Below are 20,512 nucleotides of genomic sequence, written 5' to 3'. Positions count from 1 at the left end.
TATTAAAATTACTTTCTGTTCTCCCCTCCCACCCTTCTCTTAGAGGTCAGCAAATATATCCATTCCTATGTGTTAATGACTTCATGAAAGTAGCACTGTCCAATGGAAATGATAAGATTGAGTTACCTTATGGAATAAAGAGAGCAGGTAAGTATTTATTAGGGATGCGTACAGTATTAAATGTAAGCTATATCAATGGGTATATCTACACTGCACACTAAGTCTAGATCTGTGGGACCCAGGCTTGTGAACACCAGTGTTTCCACGCCTGTACTTGAGTGTCCACATTGCATTGTACACCTGGGTTTACAGTTGATGACCTGGGTCTCACAGCAGTGCTAACATGTCCATACCACATTATGCAGACCTTCTGACTTGGGTCTGCAGCTTGACTATATCCACACTGCAAAGTGACAGGGCTTGGACCCAAGTCTGGCTCTGACATACCCCCTAGCAGGATCTTAGGACCTGGGTCCTGAGTGCTTGCTGACCCGAATCAGACTGATTTGTGTGTGGAGGGAAGTGGGGCTTGGACTCAAACCTGAGTCAGAGTCCAGGCTTAGTGTGCAGTGTGGACATCCTTAGCATCAATTATTAAATGGATCTTTACTTTTTTTATTCAGGTACAGTACTATATAATATATATACACACTACTATTGTTAGAGAAGCAGTATGTGGACAAGGGTAATCCAGTGGATATAGTTTAGTTGGACTTTCGGAAAGGTTTTGACAAGATCCCACACCAAAGGCTCTTAAGCAAACTAAGTAGTCACGGGATAATAGGAAAGGTCCTCTCATGGATCAGTAATGGGTTAAAAGATGGGAAACAAAGGGATAAATAAAAGGTTAGTTTTCAGAATGGAGAGAGGTAACTAGCTGTGTTCCCCAGGGGTATGTACTGAGACCAGTGCTGTTCAACATAGTTGTAAGTGACCTGGGAAAAGGGATAAACAGTGAGGTGGCAAAGTTTGCAGATGATACAGAATTACTCACAATAGTTAAGTTACAGGCAGACTGTGAAGAGTTACAAAAGGATCTCACAAAACTGGGTGACTGGGAAACAAGATGACATATAAAATTCAATTTTGATAAATACAAAGTAATGCACATTGGAAAACATAATCCCAACTGTACATACAAAATGATGGGGTCTAAATTAGCTGTTACCACTCAAGAAAGAGATCTTTTGGAGTCATTGTGGACAGTTCTCTGAAAACATCCATGCAATGTGCAGCGGCAGTCAAAAAAGCTAACAGAATGTCAGGAACCATTAGGAAAGGGTTAGATAATAAGACAGTAACTATCATAATGCCACTATGTAAATCCATTGCATACCCACACCTTGAATACAGCATGCAGTTTTGGTCACCCCATTTCAAAAGAGATATATTAGAAATAGAAAAGGTACAGAGAAGAGCAACAAAAATGATCAAGGGTGTGGAACAGCTTGCATATGAGGGGAGATTAAACAGATTGGGACTTTTCAGCTTAGAAAAGAGGTGACTGAGGTGGGATATGATAGAGGTCTATAAAATCATGACTGGTGTAGAGAAAGTAAATAAGGAAGTGTTATTTACTCATAACACAATGACTAAGAATCACTAAATAAAATTAATAGGCTGCATGTTTAAAACAAAAGGAAGCATTTCTTCACACAACACACGGTCAACGAGTGGAAATTATTGCCAGGGCATGTTATGAAGGCAAAAATTAAAACTGGATTCAAAAAAGAATTAGATATGTTCATGGTAGGTAGGTCCATTAGTGGCCATTTGCCAAGATGCTCAGGGATGTAACCCCATGCTCTGTGTGTCCCTAAGCCTCTGTCTGCCAGATGCTGGGACTGGACAACAGGGGATGGATCACTTGATGACTGCCCTGTTCTGCTCATTCCCTCTGAAACACTTGGCATTGGCCACTGTCAGAAGACAGGATACTGGGCTGGATGGACCTTTGGGCTGACCCAGTATGGCTGTTCTTATGTTCTTGAATTCTTATGGTGTAGCGAGATAAGAGTCAAGGACTACTAAATTCTCATCCCAGCTTTGCCACTCACTCACTGTGTGACCTTGGGCGAGTTGCTTAAGTCCAGACTTTTAAAGGGATTTAGGCATTGCATGTGCAGCATGACAAGGCCAAGTGACTTAGACAGCTAAGTCCCATTTTCAAACATGATTTAGGCATTTGTAGCCCGATTTTTAAAAGTGTTTAGGCATCAAAAGATAGGCACCTAAACACTGTTTAAAAATCTGGAAGGAAGACAATGGGATTTAGGCTCTTAGGTGCCAAAATCACTTGGAAATGGGTCATAAGTGCCTTGCAATGCTGACTGGAGCAATCCCTACATACCTTTAAAATTCTGGGCCTTAATCTCTTTGCGCCTCAGTTCCCCATCTGTAGAATAAGGGTAATATCCTTTCTCTACTTCACAGTCATGTTGGGAGGATGGATTCATTAAAGACTTTGAGGCATTCAAATGCTAATGATGATCAAAAGCCATTCAGTTACCTTAGATAGATAAAATGGCTAACAGTGGACCTTTTAAGATGCCATTTGCGATTCTGGTCCAGGATTCTGGTCCACCATATTTACTGTATTCATCTGTGTCTAATAGTCTCAGATCTGTAGTGTCTGAACATGAATCCCATTCTGTTCTTAGACCCAGGCATGCATGAGGGAGGTAAGGCAGCTGTTTATCCTGGAGGAGCTGTAATAAAACTGTATTGTGAACAAACATATAGTCTTAAATTATGGCAACGTTCTGATTCTATTTTCTGGGCAGACAATGAATGGACAAAAGCTTTTCTAGCTAAAAATGCTGTGGTCAAGGTGACAGGTTTCAGAGTGGTAGCCGTGTTAGTCTGTATCAGGTATGTTTATTTCTGCACTGTGAAGCACTGACCACTTTCATTTGAAACCCTTTTTTCACTTTCTGCTTTCTAGAGAGTTATTTTCACCTAGCCCTTTCAAGACTGAATAACTGCGGACTATTCAGTGAAGATGATGGGTGAGGTTGTTTTTTGTTTTTGTTACTGTTCTTGTGTTTTACAGTGTAACTGTCAGTCAGAAAGTGAGATCAGTGGAGTTATTCTGGATATACAGTAGTGTGACTGAGGTCAGAATCCGATCCACTGTATTTTTTATATATATATATATATATAATATATATATATATAAAATATATATAATATAGTATATATGAATGGTCCCACTGTATAATTAAGCCCAGTTTTAAATTCAGGTAGGGTCAACATTCAATAATTATCTTCTTGTGGGCGAACTTAGAATCTTGACTTTGTTCTGAAGAGGGTTCAGTGCTTTAGGGGGTTGCTAACTGAATATGGGCCCTTTACCCTTAAAGTCTTATTGACCTTAGGGAATTGCAGTTACCCCTGAAGCCCATGTTATGATTTTCCTATTGAAAAGTCTGAGTGTAGGCCAGCCTAAGAAGATTTTAGTGCCAGTTCAGAAGGCAAGGTTGAGGTGGGTTTTCAACAGGTCACCAACAGTGGCCATGTCTATAATGGGGAAATTTACCAAAAAAAGGAAAAAAAAAATTTAAAAAATCTAGTAGTTCTAATACAGATTCAACTTCATTATTATGTGCCTAGTCTCTTCCCCTATGTTGAGCCCCGAAAGACTGTCTCTGGCAATCTAATGATTGATAGGGAATGGGGATGGAATGGAACACACTCTGTGGATTGCTCATTGACTACCATGTATTAGGTTTTAGCCTTTGAGGTCTTTTAGGTGGACACCACTTTTTCTGGACTTTGATTTCTTAGTAGGGTCGCATATTTTCAAACTAGCTAACCACACTCAATCACCAAGCAACATACACGTCATTGTACCCCACACACCAAACAAGGTGCAGTTACATATTTCTGGTTAAGGTGGAAAGTACTACATAAGTTTTGATACAAAGAATATCAACGCTTATTGTACTTTATTATTTTGTTTATGTCTCTTTGTCCTCAAAGAAATTAAGCTATAAATTATTGTTCTGCATCAGAATGCCAAGGGCATATTTTAAACATACTGCTTGGACTCTGCATATTGTAACTTAAGAAACTGGGGGCTAAGCCCAAGCTTTAGCTTATTTTAGGCCCCTGTTTTAAACACAGGAAAATGGTCATTTTTAACATTGGACCAATTTTTTTCCCCCAGGGAGCTCTCAATTTAAAAAAAAGCCTTCCTGTTCTCACTTACAGGTGGTCTGACATCAGGCAGTCTCAGTCAGGGAGGTGAGGATCAAGGGCCAGATTTGTAAACTATTTAGGCACCTAAGGCTGCCTGTTCCCACTAGCTTCCTATCTGCATCTTTAGATGCCGATGTACTTTAAAAAAACCTGGCCCCTAGAGACCAGTGCAGAAGCTGCTCATAGAGTAGAGGAGTGGCAGCTACTTAATGGCAGAAGACTTTGCACATTGAAAGAACATGCTGCTGCTCAGTGGCATCTTGAAGGAAGCAAACCCACAGATGTTGGTTCAGAAGATCATTATATTCAGTAGTGTCTATGGTGACTATGTCAAGAGTCTTTTAGTCATTTTGATAGCAGAGCAAAACCAGGTAGCAAAATTAAATTTAGCAATTCTCACTATAGATCAAAAGTAATACAATGGTTGTTTATCCATTTAATGTTGTTCTCCACTCAAAATTTGGGGTGTGTGTGTGTGTGTGTGTGTCTGTAATGTTTAGAGGGTTTTTTTCATTTTTGTTGCAGTATTATAGATTGTGTTTATACTACTAATCAGTAGTGTGGTTACTTAACAGACAGTAGTTTAAATAAGCCTAAATGTGATGACTAGGTGCTATGTATTCTATTTTAATTAATCTAATTTGTGCGGTATGTACAGAGCATGAATCACTATAGTATCTAAGACAGGGGTGGGCAAACTACAGCCCACAAGCTGCATATGGCCCACCAGCCGTTTTAATCCGGCCTCAAGTTCCCTCTGGGGCGCGGGGTTTGGGGCTTGTCCCGCTCCCGTGCTCCACCCAGGGAGCAGGGTCAGGGGCCGCTCCATGCGGTTCCTGGAAGCAGCGGCATAACCCCGCTCCGGCTCCTATGCGTAGGATCAGCCAGGGGGCTCCGCATGCTGCCCCCGCCCCAAGCGCCACCCTTGCAGTTCCCATTGGCTGGGAACCACAGCACAAAGAGCCGCCTGGCCATGACTCTGCATAGGAGCCAGAGTGGGAACATGCCGCAGCTTCCGGGAGCTGCTTGAGGTAAGTGCTGCCTGGAGCCTGCACCCCTGACTGCCTCCCATGCCCCAGCCCCCTGCCCCAGCTCTGATCCCTGTCCTGTCTTCTGAACCCCTTGGTTCTAGCCTGGAGCCCCCTCCTACACCCCAGGCCCTCTCCGGAGCCCTCACTTCCAGCCTCATGCCCTAGCCCGGATCCCGCCCCCCCGCACCCTGAACTCCTCATTTCTGGCCCCACCCCAGAGCCCGCACCCCCAGCCGGGGCCCTCACCCCCTCCCGCACCCCGACCCCCAATTTCTTGAGCATTCATAGCCCGCCAAACAATTTCCATATCCAGATGTGGCCCTTGGGCCAAAAGATTTGCCCACCCCTGAACTAAGAGTTCTGGGTATATGTGTACATGTATATAAGATACAACATTAATCATTGGAAAGAATCCTCAAAAGCCCTATGTAGAACAGCAATTAAGTAATTAAACAATTTAGTATTACTGCAATTTAGCCTTGTTTACTCAAAATATACAGTGATTTGTCCAGTAATCTTTCTCATTCTGGTTCAGACTTTGTTTGTATAAAGTGGACCATGGCCATGAAGACATGTACCTCAAATCTGTATAAAAATAAGCGAATTATATGGGATACTGGTAAAACTGTCCAGAGTGAAAAGGGGAGGGAAATGGTGTTGTTTTTTTATAGTGATGAAGTTTTGAAATCCAGTCTTAACTGAAATGCATATTTTGCAAAAGCCTATTTTGCAAACCCTGCCTCAAATTAGTAGTCCTACTGAAATCAGTGGAATTACTGACTTGAGTAAAGGTTTGCAGAGTTGAGCCATAGCTTTGAAATGCTGCATTGCATGTACTTTCAAGCATGCCAGTTCCTTATATGGGATACTTATATTCATGATACTTACTTGTTCTCTCATCAGAACTCTTATTCAAATCCTGACTTCCATTAGCAATAAAAGTAGCTACTATAAATGCATTATGCAATAGTAAACATTTCTTTTCCACCCATCCCTTGCCAAATAGCCTCAAAGAAAATCATATAAACTTCTTCACAGCCTCCTGTTTAGGGAGGCTGAGATGATGCAGTGAAATAGTGGAATGAGTCTTCTATCTGTTTGGAATGCCATGCTTAGGAAGGAGCTCTCCCATAGTACTTTTAAACTTTAAAGGCCTTGCTTTCATTTTAAAATTAGTCTTTTAACATTGGAAAATGCAAGAAGAGGCACTTTACAATAAATTAAATATTTAAATTAAAATTAAGTTTTTATAACTTCAAATTAAGAGGCTCCCCAGCATGATAAATCCAAGATTTTGTGTGTGTGTGTGTGTTTGGAGAAAGGAGACATTGCTGGACACATGAGTAACCCAGATATTAATATAACAGAGCAGTGGCCCTTTAGCTTTCTGATCTCCCAATGTGTTAGACACAATTACTTATCCCCACTACCCCCTTTTTAAATGTGATATTAGTAGACAGACAGTATTTGAGGTTCAATTTACAGTAGTTATGGTTAACTCAGAGCACACTTACTGCCAATTAACTATTAAGAGTACTTGCTAAAATGTCCTAGGAATAACTACCTTAAAAATGGCATGTTTGATACCTGGAGCGTGGTCTTAGCAGCCCATCTGTTTCCATGTCTGCACTGGAAGAAGTTGTCCTTTAATCAGAGTGTCTCTGATCAAAGTCTAGTCCTGTTACAGATGTCTCCAGTAGTCTCTGCTACATACCCAAGGCTCCTATGAAACAGAATCAGGCCAAGAGCAGAACATATCTACGATAAAGCAACAACTATACTGTATAATTTTAATCCATTCGCTTAAACCATTTCCATCATCTCTCAAAAGTAGACAGTGATCAGATACTACTGCACACACTAGATAAGGAGGATAAAAATAATGTAGAAACAATTTGCATATGCTAGACCTCCAGTTGGATTTAACCTATTCAAGCCCCTTAGTATAGGCAGAGCTGAAAAACTGGTCTTCATGATTTGGGCGGTGATAGTTGTTGGACTCTGAGCTTGTGTATAGAACATCAAAGTATAATCAATCCACAAGTGACTTAGGGTATGTCTACACTGAGAAATTAGGTTGAATTTATAGAAGTCGGTTTTGTAGAAAGTGGTTTTATACAGTTGATTGTGTGTGTCCCCACACAAGTGCTCTAAGTGCATGTAGTCGGCAGAGTGTGTCCATAGTACCGAGGCAACCGTCGACTTCCAGAGCATTATCCAGCAGTATATGCAGCACCAGAACCTGGCAAAGCGATACCGGGCGAGTAGGCGACGTCAGCGCGGTGACGTGAGTGATGAGGACATGGACACAGACTTCTCTCAAAGCAGGGGCCCTGGCAATGTGGGCATCATGGTGCTAATGGGGCAGGTTCATGCGGTGGAACGCCGATTCTGGGCTCGGGAAACAAGCACAGACTGGCGGGACTGCATAGTGTTGCAGGTCTGGGACGATTCCCAGTGGCTGCGAAACTTTTGCATGCGTAAGGGCACTTTCACGGAACTTTGTGACTTGCTTTCCCCTGCCCTGAGGTGCAAGAATACCAAGATGAGAGCAGCCCTCGCAGTTGAGAAGCGAGTGGCGATAGCCCTGTGGAAGCTTGCAACGCCAGACAGATACCGGTCAGTCGGGAATCAATTTGGAGTGGGCAGATCTACTGTGGGGGCTGCTGTGATGCAAGTAGCCCACGCAATCAAAGATCTGCTACTATCAAGGGTAGTGACCCTGGGAAATGTGCAGGTCATAGTGGATGGCTTTGCTGCAGTGGGATTCCCTAACTGTGATGGGGCCATAGACGGAACCCATATCCCTATCTTGGCACCAGAGCACCAAGCCGGCAAGTACATAAACCGCAAGGGGTACTTTTCAATAGTGCTGCAAGCACTGGTGGATCACAAGGGACGTTTCACCAACATCAGCGTGGGATGGCTGGGAAAGGTACATGACGCTCGCATCTTCAGGAACTCTGGTCTGTTTCAAAAGCTGCAGGAAGGGACTTTATTCCCAGACCAGAAAATAACTGTTGGGGATGTTGAAATGCCTATATGTATCCTTGGGGACCCAGCCTACCCGTTAATGCCATGGCTCATGAAGCCGTACACAGGCAGCCTGGACAGTAGTCAGGAGCTGTTCAACTACAGGCTGAGCAAGTGCAGAATGGTGGTAGAATGTGCATTTGGACATTTAAAGGCACGCTGGCGCAGTTTACTGACTCGCTTAGACCTCAGCGAAACCAATAATCCCACTGTTATTACTGCTTGCTGTGTGCTCCACAATATCTGTGAGAGTAAGGGGGAGACGTTTATGGCAGGGTGGGAGGTTGAGGCAAATCTCCTGGCTGCTAGTTTTGCACAGCCAGACACCAGGGCGGTTAGAATAGCACAGGAGGGCGTGGTGCGCATGAGAGAAGCTTTGAAAACCAGTTCCATGACTGGCCAGGCTACGGTGTGAAAGTTCTGTTTGTTTCTCCATGCTGAAACCCCCCGCCCCTTGGTTCACTCTACTTCCCTGTAAGCTAACCACCCTCCCCTCCTCCCTTTGATCACCGCTTGCAGAGGCAATAAAGTCATTGTTGCTTCACATTCATGCATTCTTTATTCATTCATCACACAAATAGGGGGATAACTACCAAGGTAGCCCAGGAGGGGTGGTGGAGGAGAGAAGCACCAGGAGGGGTGGTAGAGGAGGGAAGGACAAGGCCACACAGCACTTTAAAACTTTAAAACTTATTGAATGCCAGCCTTCTGTTGCTTGGGCAATCCTCTGGGGTGGAGGGGCCAGGTGGCCAGAGGCCGCCCACCGCGTTCTTGGGCGTCTGGGTGAGGAGGCTATGGAACTTGGGGAGGAGGGCGGTTGGTTACACAGGGGCTGTAGTGGCGGTCTGTGCTCCTGCTGCCTTTCCTGCAGCTCAACCAAGCATATTGGTTTGATCCTCCAGTAGCCTCAGCATTGAATCCTGCCTCCTATCATCACGCTGCCGCCACCTTTCAGCTTCAGCCCTCTCTTCAGCCCGCCACCTCTCTTCCCAGTCATACTGTGCTTTCCTGCACTCTGACATTGTCTGCCTCCATGCATTTGTCTGTGCTATGTCAGTGTGGGAGGACAGCATGAGCTCAGAGATCATTTCATCACAAGTGTGTTTTTTTTGCCTTCTAATCTTCACTAGCCTCTGGGAAGGAGAAGATCCTGTGATCATTGAAACACATGCAGCTGGTGGAGAAAAAAAAAAAGAGGCAGTGTTTTTTAAAAAGACACATTTTATAGAACAATGGCTACACTCTTTCACGGTAAAGCTTCCTGTTAACATTATATACATAGCACATGTGCTTTTGTTCCAAGGTTGCATTTCGCCTCCCCCCACCACGTGGCTAGCCCCCACCCTGCCCCTCCGGCTAATGGCGGGAACATTTCTGTTCAGCCACAGGCAAACAGCCCAGCAGGAACGGGCACCTCTGAATGTCCCCTTAAGAAAAGCACCCTATTTCAACCAGGTGACCATGAATGATATCTCACTCTCCTGAGGATAACACAGAGAGATAAAGAACGAATATTCTTTGAATACCAGCAAACATACACTGCAATGCTTTGTTGTACAATGATTCCTGAGTCCGTGCTACTGGCCTGGTGTGGTAAAGTGCCCTACCATGGTGGGTGGAATAAGGCTGCCCTCCCCAGAAACCTTTTGCAAAGGCTTTGGAAGTACATCCAGGAGAGCCACAAATGCCAGGGCAAATTAATCCTTTCACATGCTTGCTTTTAAACCATGTATAGTATTTTAAAAGGTACACTCACCAGAGGTCCCTTCTCCACCTGGTGGGTCCGGGAGGCAGCCTTGGGTGGGTTCGGGGGGGACTGCTCCAGGTCCAGGGTGAGAAACAGTTCCTGGCTGTCGGTGAAAACCGGTTTCTCCACTTGCTTGCTGTGAGCTATCTACAACTTCATCATCATCATCTTCCTCGTCCCCAAAACCTGCTTCCGTGTTGCCTCCATCTCCATTGAAGGAGTCAAACAACACGGCTGGGGTAGTGGTGGCTGAACCGCCCTAAAATGGCATGCAGCTCATCATAGAAGCGGCATGTTTGGGGCTCTGACCCGGAGTGGCCGTTTGCCTCTCTGGTTTTCTGGTAGGCTTGCCTCAGCTCCTTAAGTTTCGCGCGGCGTTGCTTCGGGTCCCTGTTATGGCCTTTGTCCTTTATGCCCTGGGAGATATTGACAAATGTTTTGGCATTTCGATAACTGGAATGGAGTTCTGATAGGACGGATTCCTCTCCCCATACAGAGATGAGATCCCGTACCTCCCGTTTGGTCCATGCTGGAGCTCTTTTGCCATTCTGGGACTCCATCATGGTCACCTCTGCTGATGAGCTCTGGCCAGCGTGGCAAGCTGCAGGTGACCATGCAAACAGGAAATTTAAATTCAAAAGTTTGCGGGCCTTTTCCTGTCTGCCTGGCCAGTGCATCTGAGTTGAGAGTGCTGTCCAGAGCGGTCACAATAGAGCACTCTGGGATAGCTCCCGGAGGCCAATACCATCTGATTGCATCCACAGTACCCCAAATTCGACCCGGCAAGGCCAATTTAAGCACTAATCCAGTTGTCAGAGGTGGATTAAGGAAATCGATTTTAAGAGCCCTTTAAGTCGAAAAAAAGGGCTTCATCGTGTGGACAGGTGCAGGTTTACATCGATTTTAATGCTGCTAAATTTGACCTAAACTCGTAGTGTAGACCAGGGCTTAGATAACCAACTTCAAAGTTCAGCTACCAACATCAGATGCTTTACCAGTAATTCAGAGGCTGCCACTTTTTTATGATATTCAGCAGTATTTTCCAATTCTCTCTAATTTATCACGAAGGGGGCTGGAATGTGTGTGTTTTACCAAGCTATAAATCTCACTGAATTTTCAATTAATGGAATACTGTTTAAGCAGTTGTACTAGAACTACGGATTAAGATCTTAACTGCACCATGAGAAAAAAATAGAATTAACAAGCTAACAACACGTACTCTAACTCTGCCAGAACACAGGCTCTGATCCTGAACTGGGCCCAACCTGTGCTCAGTGCAGCTTGGAAGACAAGGTGCAAAGCCAACTATTCCTTCCCACAACGCTGGGGCTGTCCAGCTATCAACCGGTTCCGCAGTGCAAAGAACAACAACTTGTGGCCTGAAGGGCCATTTCAGCAGCCAGGCATTGCTGAGGTGAAGAAATGCCCTGATCATGGCCCCTAAACCAAAGATTGGGAAAGGGATGGCATGAAAATTACTATGGTAGCTCTATACCACTTGGGGATTCTGCTATAGAGGATGAGTCATTTATTGGCTGGTTAACCAAGCTTTAAGGACAATTTGTATCATCAGAGCAGCACAAAGCAGCCTTAATGGATGAGAGAGTGATGTCTGTAATTTTTATACCTTCACACCAAACAACCAGAGAGAATAATAAAAAACAAATGGGGTGAAGGGAGTGGGGGAGAGAAACAGTGGAGAAATCCACACCTGTCAGCTAAAGATTTGTTCATAAGTGATGACTAGTCCATCACACTGGCAAAAATCTTTAGGGCCAGATTCTCAGCTGTGCTGACTTTTTGGAATCTGAAAAGCCAAGCAGAACAATAGGACAGGTAGCGCTAATCATGCAAATAACAGACATTAACTACTATTTATATTGCCTGGGATATTAGGGTGGTGTGATCTATATTGATCACTTAAAGAGGCATGTGGCTGCTGTTGGCAGTTGAAAAAGGGCAGATTATTATGAGGTAACCGATTCGCATTGTTAGTGCTTCTCAGAGTTCAAAGTGGAAAAACAATTAGTGGAAATGTACACATCTCTCTCCCTTGCTGTGCCCCTTCCTTCTTGGTTTCTCCCCTTTCACCTTCCTCCTTCCCCCACTAGCCTTCTATCTCTCTTTCTTTTCTTTCCATCCCTTAGAGGCTGCCTTTCTGCTTCCCTTCACTTCCCTTTCCCATGCTGCTACTCTCCTACAACCCAGCTGGCTCACTTTAAACCCTCTGATATAACTAGGAACAATGGAGCAGAATTAAGAGAGAGGATATTTTTCCATCCCAATTTCTCCAGCAATGAAGGGGGTGCATCAAACTCTGGGATACATTCGTTTGCTTCATTGCTCAGGATATCTTAAAACTAGATTGGACAAACAGCTGGAAAATCTACTGTAGGGAGTTGTCTCTTTGTGTGTTCACTGCGTGCTGCAGCAGAGTCTGATAGAACTGTCTAAGAAGACCACAGTAGTGAAGGGGTCACACGACCCACTTCCGGACAGGTCACCCCACCCCGGAACTCGCCCTGATTGGTCAAATCTCCTCTCAGGACGAAACCCATCCTGATTGGTAGAGGGCAGTGGGAGGAGTTGTTAGAGGGATCACATGACACACCTCGCATCCGGTCATGTGGCCGCCTCCCACTGCCCTGTACCAATCAGGAGGGGTTTCAGCTGCTGGGGACCACCCCCGAGAGGAGATTTGACCAATCAGGGCGAGTTGGCTGTGTGTGTGCGCCACCTGGTTTATTGTTGACAAAGCACAGTTTTAGCACCCCATAGACTCGAAAGGGATACTAAGACATATATGCCCATTACAATGGAGCAGCTCAGTGAATGGCGGGACTTTCTGTTCCCCACTTGGGTGGACAAAGACACATCCCCTGTGACCCCTCTTTTATACGCTGATACAAACAAGTTATATATTGCCCTTCTGATGTGGTTAGTTACCATCCTTTACCTTGTACATGTTGGTTTGATCAGAACATCTCTATCTGTCACCCTGACCTTACCTTTAGGAGGGGTCAGTGTGTCCTATGTTATCTTTGGGGAGTGTGCTTATACCATACTTGGTATTGGGGTGTTCTGATACTAATCTTCTGGAACGTGTTTACATGAGTGTCCTGTGCCTAGCACTTCTTAGGGCTGTTTGCATTTTTGCAATACCAGCCTTGTTCTTGCCAGGTTCTGTGAACTTGCACATAGGCTTTTTTTGTAACAGGGCCTGACTTCTGCTCACAGCCTGACTTTGCTTTATATCAGCAGGGCCTGACTACTTCAGTTCAGGCCTTCGGCCTTATACCAGGCCTCATGTCTCAGACTCTTTCTTTCTGTTACAGCCTGAAAAGATGGATAAAAATGACTAAACAGGCTTTCTCCATCTCTAACTTCTGTGATACCAAACCACACTGAATTAGGCCATTGGCTGGATGTTTCAGCTAAAATATTCATCAAGGAATCAGTTAATTATATTAACATTCAGATGGTCATCATCGGGGCCCTACCAAATTCATGGTCCATTTTGGTCAATTTCACGGTCGTAGGTTTTTAAAAATCGTAAATTTCGTGATTTCAGCTATTTAAATCTGAAATCTCACAGTGTTGTAATTGTAGGGGTCCTGACCCAAAAAGGAGTTGTGTGTGGGGAGGTGTTGCGGTACTGCTACCCTTACTTCTGCCACCGCCAGCAGCAGCTCACTGCCTTCGGAGCTGGGCAGCTGGAGAGCGGCGGCTGCTGGCCGGGAGCCCAGCGCTGAAGGCAGAGCCACAGCCAGCAGCAGCGCAGAAGTAAGGATGGCATGGCATGGTGTCGCCACCCTTACTTCTGCACTGCTTCCTGCAGAGCTGGGCCCTCAGTCAGCAGCCGTCACTCTCTGGCCACCTAGCTCTGAAGGCAACAGCGCAGAAATAAGGAAGACACGGTATGGTATTGCCACCCTTACCTTTGTGCTGCTGCTGGCAGGGTGCTGCCTTCAGAGCTGGGGACCTGGCCAACAGCTGCCACTCACTGGCCACCCAGCTGCAAAGGCAGTGCAGAAGTAAGGGTGGCAATACTGTGACCCCCTCCACTCCCTCCACACAGCCCCTTTTGGGTCAGGATCCCCTGTTTGACAAAAGCTGGTCTTCCCCATGAAATCTGAATAGCATAGGGTAAGATGGGTGGGCAAACTATGGCCCGGGGGCCGCATCTGGCCCTCCAGACTTTTTAATCTGGCCCTCGAGCTCCCGCCGGGGAGCAGGGTCTGCGGCTTGTCCCGCTCCAGTGCTCCAGCCGGTGAGTGGGATTGGGGGCTTGCCCTGCACTGTGTGGCTCCCTGAAGCAGTGGCATGTCCCCACTCTGGCTCCTATATGAAGGGGCAGCCAGGAGGCTTTACACACTGCTGCTGCCCCTGCAACTTCCATTGACTGGGAACCGCTGCCAATAGGAGCTTCGGTGGTGGCGCATGTGGACAGGACAGCTTGCAGAGCCACCTGGCCGTGCCTCCACGTAGGAGCCAGAGGGGGGACATGCTGCTGCTTCTGGGAGCTGCTTGAGGTAAGCGCTGCCCGGAGCCTGCATCCCTGCCCCCTCTCATGGGCCCCAACCCCCTGCCCCAACCCTGATCCTCCTCCCGCCCTCCAAACTCCTCTGTCCCAGCCCGGAGCAACCTCCTGCAGCCCCAACCCCTCATTCCCAGTCCCACCCCAGAGCCTTCACCCCCAGCTGGATCCCTCCCCCCCGAACCTCAATCCCCTGCCCCAGCCCAGAGCCCCCTGTGGCACCCTGAACTCCTCATTTCTGGCCCCACCAGAGAGCCCTCACCCCCTCCTGCAGCCCAATCCCCAATTTCATGAGCATTCATGGCCCGCCATACAATTTCCGTACCCAGATGTGGCCCTCGTGCTAAAAAGTTTGCCCACCCCGGGGTAAGAGCACACAAAAGACCAGCTTTCACAGGGGGAGACCAGATTTCATGGTCCGTGACGCATTTTTAATGGCCGTGAATTTGGTAGTGTCCTAGTTATCATTAGGCTTCTGAGCTAATACCCATTGCAATACGTGAGGCAGGTCACACCTTTCTTAGATCTATTGATTATCTGTTTGCAGAATGGTGAAAGTGACCGTGAATTTGTTCGCATTTGGAAACTTTTCTTCACAACTGTGAAAGCTAGAAGAATTCTTCCTTTTAATGAAAGTTTAGAGTCTGTGGAAACTGCTGGAGCCACCAAAGAAGTGTTGGGATGGTGTGCCAGCCCTTTGCACCTCATTTCAAGCCTTGTGGCTGCTTTTTGCAAAATTCAATTTTCATAGACACCTACCCGTTTACCTTTGAGATGTGTTACCGGCTGAGCAAGAATCCCCTGGTAAAGGAAAGGCATTTCCCAGTGCAGACATGGCTACAGAACAGCTGTTGAAAAGCTACTGTACAAGTGAGATCATTATAACTAAGGCTGTAAGTCAGTCACGGCAGTCACAGAAGTCACGGATTCCATGACTTTGACTTTTATGCAGCTGCAGCAGCTGGTGTGGTTGATCCCAGGGTCACCCAAGCAGCTGGCCCTGGGACCAGCTGCTGCAGCTGCCCCAGGGCCAGCTGCACCGGCCACTGCCAGAGCAGCAGAGGTGTCAGGGGCCTCGGAGCAGCGGGCGGCCAGAGGCAGTCAGCCCCTGCTGCTGGAGCAGGGCCCAGCTCTCAGCCCCTGGACCCCCCCGGCCCCGAACATCAACGCCCCAGGAGAAGCTAAGATTTAGTCAGGGGTATTTGTAGTAAAAGTCATGGACAGGCCAGGGGCCAAGAATTTTTATTCACTGCCCATGACTTTTCCATGACTTCTACTACAAATACCCATGACTAAACCTTAGCCTTAATTATAACGCTTTTTGACAAGGCCTGAGGGACATAGCATTGGCTCTTGTCTCACCTCTTCTGTACAGAGGTCGATTAAGGTTTTGGGGGGTCCTTCCCCACCCCTTCTGCCTGAGGCCCCACCATCGTTTTGCCTCTTCCGTCTGCGGCTCTTCCCATAGCCCTACCCCTTTCTGATCCTTCCCTGGGGTGCCCCTGGAGGGTCCTCCCCATTCTGCCCCCCCCCCCCCCACCACAGCCCCACAACCCCTTTTGCTCCTTTTTGCCCCCCCTCCACTCCAGCCCCAGGGTCAGAGAAGCTCTGTCCCCATGCCATGGCCTGGGGCCACAGCAGGGCGTGAGAGCTCCCCCAGTCCCAGGGCCGCAGCCGGGGTCTGGGTGCTGGGGTTCCCCCCCCCCCCACCTGCTTTTCTGTGGGGAGCAGGGTCAGGCCCTTGGGCTTTCCCTGCTGCCCTGTGGCTTCTGCTGCAGAGTGGGTATGGTGGGTACTTGTGGGGAAGGGGGCGGCCTTCCCCCATCCTGTGGCTGCTGCTGCAGAGCAGGGTCAGGGCATGGGGACTTTCCCTGCCCCGGCAGCCGGGGCTCTGGGCTTCCGCTGCCCGGCCGTGGATTTTTTCTGGGGCCCCTGGACACAGGCCCCATTGCTAATCCACCACTGTTTCTGTAAGCTTAATTGTCAGAATTGTCTTTGGTCTGATTCCACCACCCTTGCTCATGTCAAGTAATACTTTGTTAAATCAATAGTCCCATTGAAAGAAATGGCCCTGCTTTGTATATTGAAGTACTGCTCAGTAGGCTAAATTACAGAACCTTAGTCATATTGAGTAGTACCTTAACTTGTCAAATAGTCCTATAAAACCGCCTCCAAGAAGTGCCCTTTGTAGAGTGCTGTGCTATTTATTGATTAAATATGATCTATAAATGCTCGGTGTTAGGTAAATAAGACCTTGTTTCATGGCTATGACAGTTTCCGAAATAACTCAGTCTGTGTTGGGAATGTTATAATGCCAGTGTTTGACTTCAAATGTTGCTTGCGTGCTGATGGGTACCCACTTTACCACACACAAATCAAATCAAATCCAGACAATGGTAACTAAACTAAAAATCCCATCCTAAGCCATATTCTGTTCTTGGTTTCTATGCTACCCCTGAAACCAAATGTTCATAAGACAGGTACAATTTAAAGGAAAACATAATAAATTTGATATGTTTGATGAGCATGCATATTAAAGCTCTGTTTGTTCAACAGTGTTTTCTGTAGAAGGTGTGTTGTTGTTGGTAATGGAGGAGTACTTCGAAATAAGACACTAGGGGAGAAAATTGACTCCTACGATGTGGTAATAAGGTAAGTTGTATTTCTTCTTATAGAACAAAGTTTTTATGAGCTGCTTCGGATTTCAGCTGTTATGGGTTAACCTGTTTAACAATAAAATTCCATTCTATCCTGGATATTCCTGACTACTTCAAGCAATTTGTAAAACAATAAATTGTGTGATATTATATTCTATATAATTAACAGATAACACTGAGTGATGGTTAAGGTTGCACCAAGACCCATCTCACTCACCCATATCTTTGAAAACAGGGAAATAACAGATAAAAGGAAAAGTCTCTAACATTCCTTGCCACCTTCATTTTGCTGTTTACAGCTCTCTCCAAAGGGCATTCATTTACATCCCCACTGCATATAGAAAAGTAATATGTACCCAACTTTATTCAACAAGCTGTCCACAGCGGCACTTAGGTCAGTGTAACTTATGTCACTCGTGTGTGTGTGTGTGGCTTATTCACACCCCTGAGCAACATAAGTTATACTCACATAAGTGGTAGTGTAGACATAGTCTCACATTCAATTTGTGACCCCCAGATCCTTTTCAGTAGTACTGCCACCTACCCAGTGATTCCCCAATCTCCCAAGTGCTTGCTACCCCTCCCAGCTTGGTGTCTTCCACAGATTTTATATGCATATTCTCCACTCCAGTGTCTGTGATGCTGGCTACATCATAGAACCATAGGGTTAGAAGAGATCGCAAGGGTCATCCAGTCTAACCCACTCCCAAAATGCAGGATTTATTGTGTCTAAACCATCCAAGACAAGTCATAATTTAGTTTATGTACTAATATTTCCCATTCTTCCTGTTTATTCCCCATACTCCTTGTATTTCTCTATTGACATCTAGGATTTTGAGCAGATTCCCCCACGTATTTCCCTCTTGTTGCTCCTATGACACTATTGCAATTTTCGATGTCTCTGCCCCTCCCAAAATTTACCTTCTGGTAAGGTTGCCCTTTTTTCCTCATGGGGTTTTGTCACCTGCCCCCTTTGAACCTAGTGTAAAGCCCTTCTCACTAGGGTGGTGAGTCAGTGCACAAAGATGCTCTTCCCCTTCCTGAAGTCCTGTGGTGGGGAGGTAAGCCCTATTTGGATACACTGAATCTACCTAACGCCTCTGTCATGAGAAGATAACTCCTGAACTGTCTTCATAGCATCTGACTTCATTAACGTGCCAGCCAGCACTACTCCTGTGTCTGCATTCTACTTTAGGTCATTTAGTAACAATATTGGCTTTGATTAGTAACATTGTATAATTTGTTACATCTAATATCCTGGGACCAACACAGCTGCAACAATACTGCAAACAATGTTCGAGCTGTAACTTTTAAACCTTTATATAACTCTTTATACAAAATATGTTGTCACTTTTAAACAAACTCTATTTCAGTCTTCTCCTAGAAAAGAATTTTGCATTCTTCGTTTCATAGCTCAGAGTGCTATGATGGTTTTAAAAAGGGATCCCAAGAAAATGTCAGGCTCCAGAAAAATTTTAATCAAATTTTAACCCTAGCATAACTTTACCTGTTGTGGTACCACCACCAAACTTCTTCTTATGGTACTGATATACTGTTTCAAAGGTATATTGTGGTGTAAATTCAAACAGTGCTTTACAAATACAAGACATGCTCATTCGCCATCAAGAGCGTACAATCTAATGGCATTAGTTTGCAGACAGTGCCTTCTACAGCCAATAGTCGATCTCTTTAGAGTAAATAGGACCAGTCATGGTAGTAAGCATTATGCTGCATAGCAAATGTTTGCAAGGCCAGCCAGGCCCTGAGAGAGATGAGAAAAAAATACATGAAAATTCAGGGAAAGGAAAATTATTGCGAAGAAGGAAAGATAGCAGAATTCTTGGAGGAAGTAGCTTTTAAGGAGGGTTTTGGAGAAGGGGGCAGAGGACTTGATGGACATGAAGTGGTAGTGTTGTAGGCATTGCAAACAAGATAATAGACCAGGGGTTCTCAAACAGGGGGGTTGGACTCCTCAGAGGGTCGTGAGGTTATTACATGGGGGGGGGGGTCGCGAGCTGCCAGCGTCCACCCCAAACTCTGCTTTGCCTCCAGCATTTATAATGGTATTAAATATATTTAAAAGTGTTTTTAATTTATAAGGTGGGGGGGTCACACTCAGAGACTTGCTATGTGAAAGGGGTCACCAGTACAAAAGTTTGAGAACCCCTGTAATAGATGATGCAAAGCTTAGTGCAGAAAGAGCTGAAAGGAGCAGTGAGGGAAGAGGATTGGGAAGAATAAAGAGAGAGCTGGTGTTCTAAATAAAGTAGCACAACAATGAATCTAACTTTCCCCTTAAGTAAATCCTGTTTTTTAAAGGTTTCAGAGTAGCAGCCATGTTAGTCTGTATTCGCATAAAGAAAAGGAGTACTTGTGGCACCTCAGAGACTAACAAATTTATTTGAGCAAAGCTTTCGTGAGCTACAGCCTACTTCATCGGATGCATAAAGTGGAAAATGCAAAGAGGATGTTTTATACACACAGACCATGAAAAAATGTGTTTATCACTTCAAAAGGTTTTCTCTCTCCCCACCCCACTCTCCTGCTGGTAATAGCTTATCTAAAGCGATCACTCTCCTTACAATGTGTATGATAATCAAGGTGGGCCTGAGGAGGGAGTCTACATAGCCAGACAATCCTTCTGTCAGGGTGCCAATGCCTGAGATGATGGGGCTCCCAGGATTTCCAGGTTTATGGATCTTGGGTAGTAAATAAAATATCCCAGCTCGGGGTTCCAGGGGTGTGTCTGTGCAGATTTGATCTTGTGCTTTTTCAGGGAGTTTCTTGAGCAAATGGTGTAATTTCTTTTGGTAACCCCCCGTGGGATCAGAGGGTAATGGCTTGTAGAAAGTGTTGTTGGAGAGCTGCCGAGCCTCTTGTTCATATTCCGACCTATTCATGATGACAACAGTACCTCCTTTGTCAGCCTTTTTGATTATGATGTCAGAGTTGTTTCTGAGGCTGTGGATGGCAGAATTATGTCAGAATTATGTCAGCAGGATTGTCTGGCTATGTAGACTCCCTCCTCAGGCCCTACGCTACCAGCACTCCCAGCTACCTTCGAGACACCACTGACTTCCTAAGGAAACTACAATCCAAATCGGTGATCTTCCTGAAAACACCATCCTGGCCACTATGGATGTAGAAGCCCTCTACACCAACATTCCACACATAGATGGACTACAAGCCGTCAGGAACACTATCCCCGATAATGTCACGGCAAACTGGGTGGCTGAACTTTATGACTTTGTCCTTACCCATCGCTATTTCACGTTTGGGGACAATGTATACCTTCAAATCAGCAGCA

The 20,512-nt window shown here is 45.7% G+C and overlaps 1 protein-coding gene across 4 annotated transcripts in view; it reads left to right on the top strand.

Moving 5' to 3' along the window:
* ST3GAL6 (ST3 beta-galactoside alpha-2,3-sialyltransferase 6) overlaps positions 1-20,512 on the top strand; it is a 96,959-nt gene that overhangs the window by 62,256 nt on the left and 14,191 nt on the right. For all 4 annotated transcript variants that reach the window (XM_077821733.1, XM_077821742.1, XM_077821716.1 and 1 more), the window contains exons 5-7: positions 44-147; positions 2,945-3,008; positions 17,105-17,200. In XM_077821733.1, the coding sequence (XP_077677859.1) occupies positions 44-147; positions 2,945-3,008; positions 17,105-17,200 (264 nt within the window). The remainder of the gene's footprint in view (positions 1-43; positions 148-2,944; positions 3,009-17,104; positions 17,201-20,512) is intronic.

The sequence above is a fragment of the Eretmochelys imbricata genome, chromosome 1 (assembly GCF_965152235.1).
Source record: "Eretmochelys imbricata isolate rEreImb1 chromosome 1, rEreImb1.hap1, whole genome shotgun sequence".
NCBI classification, from domain to species: Eukaryota; Metazoa; Chordata; order Testudines; family Cheloniidae; genus Eretmochelys; species Eretmochelys imbricata.
The sequence above is the reverse complement of the archived record's forward strand: the minus strand, read 5'-3'. Positions and strand labels throughout refer to the sequence as shown.